General features: G+C 42.7%; 2 protein-coding genes across 8 annotated transcripts in view; one reads left to right on the forward strand and one right to left on the reverse strand.

Moving 5' to 3' along the window:
- Positions 1-13,636, reverse strand: part of CEBPZOS (CEBPZ opposite strand) — a 51,452-nt gene that overhangs the window by 12,911 nt on the left and 24,905 nt on the right. Inside the window, exons 1-4 of one of the 7 annotated variants that reach the window (XM_031466851.2) lie at positions 3,023-3,869; positions 1,368-1,422; positions 1,122-1,237; positions 274-318 (exon numbers count right to left, since the gene is read on the reverse strand). In XM_031466851.2, coding sequence (XP_031322711.1) covers positions 274-318; positions 1,122-1,236 — 160 coding nt within the window. In that variant the 5' untranslated portion in view covers position 1,237; positions 1,368-1,422; positions 3,023-3,869. Of the gene's footprint in view, positions 1-273; positions 319-1,121; positions 1,238-1,367; positions 2,987-3,022; positions 4,162-4,187; positions 4,267-13,636 lie in introns of those variants that run through there. The other 6 variants (XM_031466848.2, XM_031466850.2, XM_031466849.2 and 3 more) reach the window with 6 other exon arrangements.
- On the forward strand, positions 10,026-11,738 carry LOC105105816 (casein kinase I-like). Its single transcript, XM_064494579.1, is given in 2 exon segments — positions 10,026-10,309; positions 10,312-11,738. Coding segments are annotated over 2 exon segments (603 nt in total). The 5' UTR covers positions 10,026-10,096; the 3' UTR covers positions 10,702-11,738.

Consider the following 13,636-nt stretch of genomic DNA (forward strand, 5'->3'; position numbering starts at 1 on the left):
CCATCACCCTCAGATATGTCTCATTCCAAAGTCTACATTCTTAGACAGGAAGAATTAAGAACCCGCCCATTAGCTAACTACTCTCATCCCTGGATAAAAGTTTTCTCCACTCTGTATTCTCAGAAGTGAAAATGGGGATGAACAGTAATTTTGGAAATTGACATCACAAAATTAAAGTCATTTAGCCCTTAACTGGTCATAAAGAAATTACTTAATTTATAGGTTACCTGAGGAAGTTGTTTTGTACTCATTTTTACTTAAGGAAAAACATACCTTCTAAGATGAAGGGAAATTTCTTGCTCATTGTTTGCCTGAAATCTAATGAAAAAAGTCAAAATTAGGCATGATTAGAAACTTATTATATTAACACATGGAACCATAATTTAATGCTACCTTTAGAGTCTATAAGATAGGAATCAGACATTTGTGTTAAAGTCTTCCTGGTAATGTTTTCTTTTATACCTTTACTTACAACTTAAAAGTATAGAGACTTTGTGAATATCCACCAGCATCCTGGAACAGTGTTCCAGTGAAGTGCTTTAAGACAGACAAGTTTCAAAGATGGCCACCACCCCAAGACTACCATTCCCTGCTTCAGAGAAAGAAAACATTTCCTGATTTTTATAGTTGAGGGTTCTAACATAAAATTTCCCCCACAAAATGTCAAAGCACTTTCAGTGATGGCCAGTGGCATGGGAAAGGCTCTTAGTGCCCCCAGTACTGGTGCAAGGAAGAACTCTGCTAGCCTGAGAATCTGGTTACTTGACAATTCAGCTATGTTACTTCTTGCTTTCTCAGTCCACCAAACAATGTGGCATAGTGGACAGGCTGAATTTTCTCTGTGTTCCCAAACTGAGCCAGACCAGGGACACTTGTTTATTCCTACCCCGCACCTAGTAAAATCCATGGAGGTGTGAAACATTTTCCCTAGTCTACAATTTTTTTTCTTCAGGGAGAAGTAAGAGTCATTTATAACACTTAGCTTCTCCCTCATGTGCCCATAAAATGCTTAAATACATTGAATCTGAAGACGCAGTTTCTCTAAAAAGGCCATTTAACCTAAAAGGCATTAGCAGACTATATAGCCCTCTAGAAAACACTAATTTCTGAAGTATGATTACCTTGGCTTGTGTTCATCTTTTTAAACAAAAAATAGGCTCCAAAAATGCCCACAAGTTCAGCTACTAATACTCCTTTAAAGATCTTCTTTGCCAGTGGTTCCATAGTGCGGGCCATCCTAAATTTAACAATAATAAATAAGTGAAACCTGAATAAGCATATTCAAACTTAATACCACATCTATAAGAATAACTCCAACTGATTCCCATAGTTTGAATTATTATACAGGAATAAAATCCCAAAGTTACCGTATACTTCGTTGTATTAGACATGGCTCACATTCCTAGTTTTCAACCTCCATGCCTGAGGGCCACAGTGAACCAGACATGATTGAAGAAAGCGCAGAGAGGAGACAAAATTGAAGAAGGCATTGTAAAAAGAACTAGCGGTTTATGGAACTAAGGTTTTTAAATTGCCTAAGAATATAGAATAGTGGGAGATAGAGTAAATACTCTTTTTAGCTGAACTAAGAATTAAGATACGATCTAATGGGCTTGATATGTGAAAGTTCTTTGTGAAATGCCCTATTCTGTAAGTGGTTGTACATGTTTTATAGCTGGAGGTTTTCATTTATTTATACAACATATATTCAACTATGTGCCATACTCTAGGCATTTTATACAAAGTTGAGTAACTAGTTTCTGTTCCTGAGGAGCTGTTCTAACAGTTTTTTCAAACTAATCACATCACCCAAGAGACTTGTTAAAAATGCACATTCCTAGGCCTCAATGGGCAATCCCCCAAACCCTAGATTCTGATTCAGCGAGTCTAGGGTTGGCGCCCAGTAATCTGCCCTTCTACAGGCAACCCAAAGTGACTTTTATAGAGGCCCCTGGACCACATGAGGAGGAACACTGACCACCATCACCCAGAAAAAGTCAAAAGCAGACTTCAAATCTTGATTCTATTACTATAATGAAAATAAAAGCCAACTGGAAGAAAAGGCTTGAGTCTTTACTCTTTCTCTAAAGTCAAAGCTAACAAGGAAAGTGCTATATAACAAGAAAATAGTATGTATGACTCTTACTGAATATATGAAATATAATAAACCCACGTTTTTACTCTGCCTCTCCCTAACCCCAAAATCAAGAACGACAGGAGAACCAGTGGTTTTTAAACTCAGGTTTTCAATATTGTCCTATGTATGCTCTTCGTCGCACTGTGAGACGGCACGTCCTCTAATACTCGGCAGTCCTTCTCTCCGCTCACTCCATTAGCTTTATTTATTTATTTTTTTGGGTGTTTAAAATATGTTTATTACAGCTCTTGAAAATTGGGCAGCCAGCAAAAAGTACTAATACATTTTAGCGTTTGCATTTTTTTACCTAAAAGCTGTGATAATGGCTTATGTGGATACTTGCTTTTTGAGACAGGTTGAGGTTCAATCCTACGAATGGGAAAAGTAAACATCATTTCCCTCGAACATTAGAGCTATTTTTGGAGGAGGTTGATTTAATCAAATTCTTTCCCCATTTTTAAAATAATTTTTACTGAGTTACAGTCAGTTTACAATGTTGTGTCAATTTCCAGTTTAGAGCACAATTTTTCAGTTATACATGAACATGCATACATTCATTGTCTCATTCTTTTTCACTGTGAGCTACCACAAGATCTTGTATGTATTTCCCTATGCTATACAGTATAGTCTTGTTTATCTATTCTACATATGCCTGTCAGTATCTACAAATTTCGCTTTTGACTCCTTTTTGCAATGTCTGAGGGTGGAGGTAATTCAATACCCTACTTTGGTAGGATTACCTGACTAATATCCTTACCAGGTGTCCCTTCCCTGCCAAATTCCCTTCTCTCATTTTGATAATGTGATCACCCTGGGGACTAAGAGATTAAAACTATCATTCTTTCCTAAGAGAAATGAAGCAGAGAAAGTTAAAAAAGAACTTACACATAACCGAGAGGCGGTGAGAGGGTTGGAAGGGAGACTTGTTTTGCTTTGTCTACTGCTATGCTGTACATTACTGACAGGAAATAAGCCACGATCAGTACAGGGAGCTCTCTTGCGGTTGTTTTATTATGTTCAAGGGGTGAGAAAAACAAAACGAAGCCTGCCTACAGCCAGATCTACGGTGCAAGGAATCCAAACAGAATTTTGTTTTGTTGGGAGAGAGTGAGGATAGGGGTTCAAAAAATAAAGACCGAGTAACACTGTATAATAAAGCATTTACCTTTCTTAAAGACATACATACACATTTTACAGTCCAAGTCCCTCAGCTTCAGGAGAGATGTTTATGACCGATAAAACCCACTTGATAAAGACCACCAAAGGCATACTCATCCACGATAAAGTTAGATTACTAACAGGCAGAGGAGGAACAAGATTATACAAGATTTTGGAGAAGGATGGAACTCAAAGTTTAAAATAAAGCAATCTTCTGATGGGCTGGAGGAAAAGCAGGGCTCTGCCATGGAGTCAACATCACACTGAGCTGAGAAGCTGATTCAGGGTGCACAAGCTTAAGACAAACGTGCAATGTTGCATCCAAAATCCTCTCATCTGTGCACCAATGCTGAAATTCGACACGGTTCAGCATCTACAGGCAAAACGATTTCTAACAGCAAGGTCTTTCCTCACACTCTAGATATGGGACAACAAGGTTTCCCAGCTACGACCCTGGGTTCAATTAACAACAGCAGTCTTTCCAGGTTCTCACAATCAAGAAGAGCTAAGCAAAAGCTAGGCCTCCGAGATGGGCCTCGGGCTGGCGACCCGCGATCCTCATCCCCTCACGGCCCCCGCACCCCGGCTGCCCCGGTTCCAGCCATCTCCCCAGCTTCCCCGGGTCCCCCGCGCATCCTGGCTTCCCGACCCGCCGGGCTCCAAGGACGCTCGGCCCGCGCGGCCACGCAACCAGCATGGCCGAGGTCGCCGAGCGACCCGGAAACACTCGGGCCTGTCCCGCACCCCTCTGGCGAGACACATATAGCAACACCGAGTGTTCTCCGTATGGCCCCAGAACTCTGCCCAGGCTTCCCCCCAAAAGCACGCCCCACTCCCCGCTCTAGGGAGCCCAAGTCGGCGTCCCAGCGAGAGTCCCGCGCAGGTGTCTTACCTGAGGCGCGTACACGCGGAGCTGCGCATGCGCCAGGGCTGGCACAGCCTCACCCCTTCCGGCGTTGGCCCCTCCCACACACCGTAATTACCGCTTACTGTGCTCTTCCTAAAAGTCGATCCTGACTGCAGGCTACTTATATTATTCCATTGAATCCTCAAAACAGCTCTGTGTCATAATAGGTGCTATGTGTATTTTATTTTACAGAGAAGGTGAGAGGTAGCCTCCTTCACCCCCTCCCCACAATGACACAGCTAGTAAGGGCCGGAACTTGGGCACTGAAAGCCTGTGCCCAATCATTTTCCTACAACCTACAACCTAAAGTGTGAATCAGCAATACCGGCATCACCTGGGAGCTGGTTAGCTGTGCGGACCTACTGACTCAGAATCTGCATGTTAGCCAGATTCCTATACAATTCGTTTGTAAATCAAAATTTGAGAGTCACTGCCTGCCTGGCCCACTAGATTGGAGGAGGATGAGGGGGAACCGAAAATGGGGAATGGGAGGAGGAGGAGAAAAGGAATAAAAAATTCTATTAAGGTTCCATGTTGTTGGGCTACACCCTACAGGCCTCCAAACCTTGTATTTGCCCAGGCTTGAGAGCAAAGAAAGAGCCTGGAGACAGCGACAGAGACACACCCATGGCTTATTGGGTGCGGGATGTTACACATCTGAAGCAAGGTCCTGGAGCGACACCCCACCACATATGGCAGACAGCAGGCAGGACAGGGCAGCAATCTTCACGTTGTGGGGAGCAGGTAAAGGAGGCTACCACTTATAGGTGGAATTGACATTAGGTTGGCTCATCAGGCTACTCAGCAACTGGGGCAGGGGGCAAGCAAGTAGGCAGATACTAATTAAGCCCCATAATTATGAGGATTGGATAGTCATGTGAGTGAATCAGGGTCTGGTCAGGAGGGGGAAATGTGCAGAGAACAAGAGAACAGGGATCTTGAATGGCCTGACTATACCCATGTGCATGACAAAGCCTGAAACACACAAAACAGTTAGACACAGATCTACCTTCACTGACATTATAGTGTAGCAGGAGGGGTGGAATATATCCACAAATAACTAATAAAGAGCACACATGATTAGGGCCTTGCTTCTGATTTGAGGGATCCATGAAGGTGTTAGACAAGCAGTAACAGTTGGAGCTTTGCTCCTGACATGTAAAGAACATGCCCCTGAGGAGCTCTCTGTACCTGCCCCAATTTTCCTGGCCAATCCTGCAAGGAGATAGGGTAGGGGATCCTTGAAGAAAGACAACTAGGCATGTCTTTCTTGACATAAGAGAAGTCATTTTTGACCTAAGCCATTTTGTAATCTAAACCTGGCCACAATGCTTATCCTTGAACTGGTCTCAGTAATTAATGATCTTAAGGGAACAAAAGAATTCAGGAACAAGAGAAGGAACAATATCAGACAAGAGAAGGAACAACAGCAAAACAGTAAATCAGGCTGCAAAGACTCCCAGTTCTGTTACAATGGTAAAGATTAGCCTGAAGTACATTCTTGGCGTGTTTTGCAGAATTCAAGACCCACTCAACCACCAGATTCAACAGGAACCTAAGGAAGATGATTCTGACCCTTTCTGACCCTCATGACTTCAATTAACTAAAGCTTGGATTCTGTCAACCTTTGCCCCAATTCTATGCTGAATTCTCTTCTGCTCAAGCCCCTTTATAAATATGCATACACCATCCAAACCTCTTTATGAATATACATATATCCTTAGCTTAAAACTTCCCCAATTTTGCTGTTCAGGGAGACACTGCTTTGGAGATCCCCAGGGTTATTCTTACTTGCTACATGTAATAAATCCTTCCTTCTCCCCAACTTTGGCTTGGTTCTGTCTTTTGGCCTGACATTCATCAAGAGGCAACCCAGTTTTTGGTAACACCCCAAGTCCAGCCCACATGGTTCATTTGCACAACTAAACTATCATACGTGTAAGAAATAAATATGAGAAATATGGATGCATAAACTATACTCATTTAAAGCATGTCATTATTAGTCAAAATCACTCAGGTCTAGACAGATCCAGAGCCCCAAACCATCTCTCTTACACTACATCAACTTTACTGGTATGTTCTTAACGTCTGGGTTTATACAATCTTTTAGTCTCTTCTATCTGCTCTATAGAAACTACCTCTGGCTTGAACCTCCATTCTATTAATATTATGTGTCTAATTTTCTCTCAAGCGTTTCTCATAAGATCTCTTTTTGCACTCTTGCTTTTTATTTTGTCTGTTATTATTTTTGCTGTCATAACCTATTTTTCTCAAAACTTTTCAGACCTCTACCCCAGGTATTACCTACTCTGTCAAGGTTTCCCTTTCCCCTCTAACCAGGACATACACAACCTTCAGCCATTCATTCCCATTTAAAGATTCATCCACAATAAATATGTCTCATTTTAAAAGCAACCCCAATGACTTCCAACAATTTGTTTAAATATAAATACAGATATTTAGATATATGTATATATACATATATATATATATATATCACTCTAGGCACTGCTCTATGCCTTGAGCTGCCAGGCCCTATTATGTTGTTTTGAAATACCGGAGCATCAGTGTTAAAGGTACCAGGATGACAAAACAAGATAGAAAGGTAATCAGAATGATTCAGATTGAAAAAAGAAAAGAAAAAAGCTTGCTAACAAAGACTGAAATTATTGCACAGAAACTCAATCACTTCCACTGGGGGATGTATATAACTAATTAATGAAGGTTGTTAATTGGGGTGGAAGTTTCCCAGTATCACACAAAACTTGACATCCTCACATTCATATCTTACACATCTTGGACTCCACTATAGACTTCACAAACATGTTTTGAGGTAAGGATCATTTAGCCACAAGATTGAGGACAGGAAAAGCATAGATTCTGGTGGAGACTCATCAAGTTGATTTGAGCAATGAGTGGGGGTAGAAGACAGAGGACGCTGGGGCAAGTGGGAGAGACTCTGGTGGTAGGTTTCCAAAGGAACACTGATTTTCACAAGTGTCAAGTGGAGGCGCTCACTGATAGCAGGTGTACAGGCTGTGCTTCTACATAATTGGGGTAAGGGAGGTACCTGACCCCCAGCCTCAACCCCCAGAGGCAAATGCTCAAGCTCTGCAGTTCAGAAGTCCCATCCATCTTCCTCCAAGCCTGCAGCACCCCTCCCAAAGGGTCCTTTGAGGGCTGTACATTCCCCTTGTGGTCCTGATTTGTTAACTCTAGCAGAGTGATGCAAGTGGCCAGGAGGAAGTTCTCCTTGCTGCATCATGCCCAAGGCACAGAAGCTGGCTAAAGTCACAGTCGGCTGTGGTGGAAGGGCAGCAGAGGTCTCCACATTAACAAGCACCTAGGAAGTTTGCGGTCCATTCTCCCACAGTCACATTAGAGGAAGCCAATCCGGTGGGATTCTCAAGGTAAAATCTATTACCTGACATGAGGCAGCAGAGATTAGTCTAGATGACCCATTGCTGCCGGTTGCCAAAGGGCACCTACTAGACAAGATGGGCTCAGTATCTTGGTGATGGCCCAGGCTTCCCTTCTGATGGCCACAGGACACAGCAGTGGAGACCTGCGACCTCTGGGGGGCACTGTACCTGAAGAAGGGGCGGTGGGGGCAGGACCCCTGCTCTGCTGACTGCTGGGATCTGGAGTGGAGTGGTTCTCCATCACCCTCAGTCTAGGAGACCAAAATGTTACCAGATAAACCATACTGGATCCCAAATATTTCCAGCATCCATGAACTCATGGACTCCATCCCTGTCTTCCTGGTTCAGCTTCTGATGAGGGGAGCCAGTTTCTAGCAAACTCCCCAAATACAAAGGTTACACCCCTCTCCCTACACATTGGATTGCAAGATAAATTTCAATCCTGAACTACACTGAGAAGTAGCACTTCCCTTGCTAGAGGAGAGGGAAAAAACACAACTTAATCCCACAGGGGTACCCCACAACACAGAAGGGAAGATGGCACAGGAAGGGAGAGTTTACACACCGCTAAAAACCAGCCTTGGCCAGTCAGCACCCAGGAGACCTCTGCCACCTAAGACCTGCTTTCCTAGTCAGACTTCATTTCAGTCACCTTAGACTTTTTTTTATTACCTATTTTCTCCCTCTCTTGCTTTTTGGTATAAGTTCATAGCCTAGAAAATAAATTAAAGGTAAAGAAAGTAAGAGGGAACAATCTCTTTAACCTCAAGGAAAGGAGCTTTAAATAAGCCTCCCAGGCTGCTGCCACCAGAGGCAAGAGCGAAGCCAGGGCAGCACCATCTGAGGGGTCCACCAGCACTTACCCCAGGCCTGGGTAGATCCAGGAGCCCAAGGGAAAGCTGGGATTTCACAGAATGTGAGCCCCATCTGCACCCAAAGGCTCACCAGTGCAAACGCATCATCCAATCTGGGTTATTTTGCAATCATTCATGCTACCGTTGCCCCCCATCCTGCATGCGAGACAATTAAGAGAATTCAGAATTGTATGGTTGACGGGTTGCCCTGTATCTAGGGAGACTAACAAGAATCAGAGTTCACATTACCAATTCCAGACAGTCCCCAAACCCTCCTATCATTACAGGCATTAGTGTCAGAACAGGATCCAGCCACATTGTCTTTTTAAACGTTTTACTTACTAGGAAGCAAGCACAGGACAACAACACTGTTTGAATTAGCGTCTTAAATTCTACCTTCCCCAGGCAAACAAAGACACTTTACAATACAAGGGACAATCCCCCTAAGCAGCTTGGCAGGGAGTCAGTCCAGCTTTACACCTTTTCTTTTTTGGGAGAGAGATTCTGAAATACACAACCACCCCACCTACAATGAATATCGTCCTATTATTACGTAAGGTAACAAGACCTTCAAGGGGCCGTGCTGCATGGAAATAGAAAAACAGTAAGGCACTCAAATATTTTAATTTTACAAACATTTTTTTAAAAAAATAAATAATCACAAATATAACAAAACCCAGATACTCATTCCTAACTAGGAACCTCTTTGGTCAGTTCTTCCCCCTCAGCAAAATGGAGATGAAAATTTCCTCTCCCACAACCATCAAAGGCCTCAGTAAGACACTTTCTGTTGACGGGTAAAATTTCCTCAATTCCATGATGCAAATGTTTCCATATGTCTGCATTTCTGAAAGAGGAATGCATCACACAATAGATGGATAGTCCCCAAACACTATATTAAATAAAATGTTCTAGAATCCAGGGACTTTATTTCTCTTGTGGTCATAAAAATCTGTCTCCTCAGAAGGTAGGATATTTTTTTTTTCAGTGAAAATTTCCCCGGCCTTGTTTCTCATAGCAGATAAAGAAGCACCAAAAATGCAGTGGTCCTGATAACTAAACCCAGGGCCTATAAGAGAGAAATTTTTGTAATTATCTTTGTGCCAGGGGACTCAGCTGCACTGCCTGCATTCCAATGCCAGCTCCTCAAAGGGCTGACTCTATACGGCTCCTGTAAAACTACAGTTAACCCACCTGTAAAGTGGTAACAATAGTAACACCGAGGATGGCGGCGTCGGCGGAGTGACAGGGGTCCCTCCGGGCGGGAGCCGGCAGCAGTGGTGGCAGCGGTATCGCCGCCCTAACTCACCGCGCCTCTTTTCCAGCCTGCGATGTCACCGTGAAAACGAGGCAGTGGCGGCCACCGAGAAAGAAGTGGCCTGGCCTGGTAACTGCCAGAACCCCCTCAACAATCTGCAGCCTGGCAAAAAGAAACCTGACAGAGGCGGTGATCACGTTCTCTTTGGCCGATCCTGGTCCCTGGAGCGCCAAGAAAGAGCCAACGTTTTCCATTTCCGCCGCCCTCAGCAGCCTTGCTTGGTGGACAAGCTCTAGTGGCCTTCGTCCTCCCCTTAGAGGTGTCAGGGCTTAGCCCCAGCCTCCATCTTCGTCTCTCAGGATGGCGAGCAGCAGCGGCTCCAAGGCCGAATTCATTGTTGGAGGGAAATATAAACTGGTATGGAAGATCGGGTCTGGCTCCTTCGGGGACATTTACCTGGCAATCAACATCACCAATGGCGAGGAAGTGGCAGTGAAGCTAGAATCTCAGAAGGCCAGGCAACCCCAGTTGCTGTATGAGAGCAAACTCTACAAGATTCTTCAAGGTGGGGTCTCGGCATCCCCCACATACAGTGGTATGGTCAGGAAAAAGACTACAATGTGCTAGTCATGGATCTTCTTGGACCCAGCCTCAAAGACCTCTTCAATTTCTGTTCAAGAAGGTTCACAATGAAAACTGTACTTATGTTAGCTGACCAGATGATCAGTAGAATTGAATATGTGCATACAAAGAATTTTATACATGGAGACATTAAACCAGATAACTTCCTAATGGGTACTGGGCGTCACTGTAATAAGTTATTCCTTACTGATTTTGGTTTAGCCAAAAAGTACAGAGACAACAGGACTAGGCAACACATACCTTACAGAGAAGATAAAAATCTCACTGGCACTGCTCGATATGCTAGCATCAATGCACATCTTGGTACTGAACAGAAATGCTGAGATGACATGGAGTCATTAGGCTATGCTTTGATGTATTTTAATAGAACCAGCCTGCCATGGCAAGGACTAAAGGCTGCAACAAAGAAGCAAAAATATGAAAAAGTTAGCGAAAAGAAGATGTCCACACCTGTTGAAGTTTTATGTAAGGGGTTTCCTGCAGAATTTGCCAAGTACTTAAACTATTGTCGTGGGCTGCGCTTTGAAGAAGCCCCAGATTACATGTACCTGAGGCAGCTATTCCGCATTCTTTTCAGGACCCTGAACCACCAATATGAATACACATTTGACTGGACAATGTTAAAGCAGAAAGCAGCACAGCAGGCAGCCTCTTCAAGTGGGCAGGGTCAGCAGGCCCAAACCCCCAAGGTTTCTAAGCATGAATCGAGGAACAGAAGGAGCAGAGCAGATGAGCGGAGCAGCATTTGTTTCTCCCCAAATCTAGAAATTTTAGTTCATATGTACGGTAGCCAGTGGTTGTGGACAACCATTTACTTGGTGTAAAGAACTTAATTTCAGTATAAACTGGCTCTCGGCGGCATTGGTGATGCTGTGTCCCAAGTTGCAGCCGCTGTAATTGTGAATATTAACTGAGATAGTGAAACATGGTGTCCAGTTTTCTATTGCATTTTTTCAAGTGGAAAAGTAAACTAAATGGTTGACACACAAATTGGTGGAGAAATTGTGCATATGCCAATTTTTTGTTAAAATCTTTTGTTTTGAACTATACTGCTTTGAGATCTCCTTTCAGAAGAATGGCATGAACAGTCTTCAGCCACAGTTGTGATGGTTGTAAATGCTAACAATTGTGCGTTCTTAGGGTTTGTCCTTCCTGGGGTTTGCAAGTTGTTCACTTAAAACATTCTTAAAATGGTTGGCTTCTTGTCTGCAAGCCAGCTGATATGGTAGCAACCAAAGATTCCAGTGTTTGAGCATATGAAAGACTCTGCCTGCTTACCTGTGCTAGAAATAACAGCATCTAAAGTGAAGACTTAAGAAAAATTTAGTGACTACTAGATTATCCTTAGGACTCTGCATTAACTCTATAATGTTCTTGGTATTAAAAAAAAGGCATATTTGTCACAGAAATTTAGTTAACATCTTACAACTGAACATGTATGTATGTTGCTTAGATAAATGTAATCACTGTAAATATCTATATGATCTGGGATTTTGCTTTTATTTTGAAATGGGAGCTTTCTTGTTTATAAGTTCATTAAAAACTAAAAACTGTTTCTGTAAAAAAAAAAATAGTAACACCGATCTCATAGGGCTTTTATGAAGTTACATTAAATCATCCACGTAATGTTACCAAGTTGGCAGGATGTCTGCTACAAATAAGTGATCCACAACCTTGGCTACTATTTTAACTGATACATGAATGGCTGTAGCAGCTAGGTAACCATGCACAGTTAGGAGTTAACTTCTTCACTGTTAGCATTAGTTTAGAGAAAGGTAAACATAGGTTTTTAAAAACTGTGCTCATAGGGCTGGTGGGAAAAAAAATGGAGGAGGAGTAAGGAGAATGACGTGGAGAAGAGAATGGGAGAAAGAAGGAAAAAGCTCATAGATGTTTATGGAAACTCAACTTAAGAAGAGGCCAAAGAGAGTACATTTTGACTCAGAAAGTGCACTAGATAGGATATAGGCAAAACTGCTGCAACAAAGGGACTGCAAAAGTCCAGAGGCTGCAACAAGATAGACAATTGGAGGCTTTCACACAGCGTTCAGGAGGTTTGGTATATGTGGGGTGGGTGACAGGAGGGCAACTCATTGAGTGAGCCAGGTTTCCTCTATCTTGTTGGTCTACCATCCCCTGGAGTACTGCTTTTTGGTCTGGCTGGCCAGCATCATGTCTGTCCTCCAAGTGTGGGAAAGGGGATAGAGAAAAATAGAGAACAATCAACTTCTTGTGTTGTGCCATGACGATGATTTTGCACATGCTACTTCTGCTTACCTCCCACTAGCCCCAGAGCCACACGAAGCTGCAAAGAAGGCAGGGATCGTAGCCCAATTTACTCAAAGGGAAAAGAAGAGAGTGGCTGCTGGGGAAAGACTGTGTCGCAGAGAGTGAGCATCTCACTCCAGAGACCTTAAATCAGCAGGGCAGGAACTCAGAGGACAGGAGACACCACTGCATTGTGTTCTCCCCATGACAAAGCATCTCCTTTCTAGGAACCATACAACCCTATAGTATAGGAAGGGCAGCTATCATTATTCTCATTTTACGTATACCTTGGAAGGTATATTATGAGCTCAAAATAACACAAATACATCCACCACATTATACATCACCAAAAAGACCAAAAAGTCTACAAATAATACATACTGGAGAGGGGGTGGAGAAAAGGGAACCCTCCTGTACTGTTGGTGGGAATGTTAATTGGTGCAACCACTATGGAGAAAAGTATGAAGTTTCCCTAAAAAACTGAAAAAAGAGTTACCATTTGATCCAGCAGTCCCACTAATGGGCACATATCCAGAAAAGATAAAAACTCTAATTCGAAACGATTCATGCATCCTAATGTTCATAGCAGCACTATTTACAATAGCCAAGACATGGAAGCAACCTTAATGGCCATCAACAGATGACTGGATAAAGAAGTTGTGGTATACACAATGGAATATTACTCAGCCATAAAAATGAATGAAATAATGCCATTTGCAGCAACATGGATAGGCCTAGAGATTATCATACTAAGTGAAGTAAGTCAGATACACAAAGGCAAATATCATATATGTGGAATCTAAAATATGATACAAATAAATTTATTTACAAAACAGAAAGAGACTCACAGATATAAAAAACAAACTTATGGTTACCAAAAGGGAAAGGCGGGGGGAGGGATAAATTAAGAGTTTTGGATTAACATAAAATAAATAAACAACAAGGACCTACTGTACAGCACAGCGAACTATATTCAATACCTTGTAGTAA

The sequence above is a fragment of the Camelus dromedarius genome, chromosome 15, assembly GCF_036321535.1.
Source record: "Camelus dromedarius isolate mCamDro1 chromosome 15, mCamDro1.pat, whole genome shotgun sequence".
NCBI classification, from domain to species: domain Eukaryota; kingdom Metazoa; phylum Chordata; class Mammalia; order Artiodactyla; family Camelidae; genus Camelus; species Camelus dromedarius.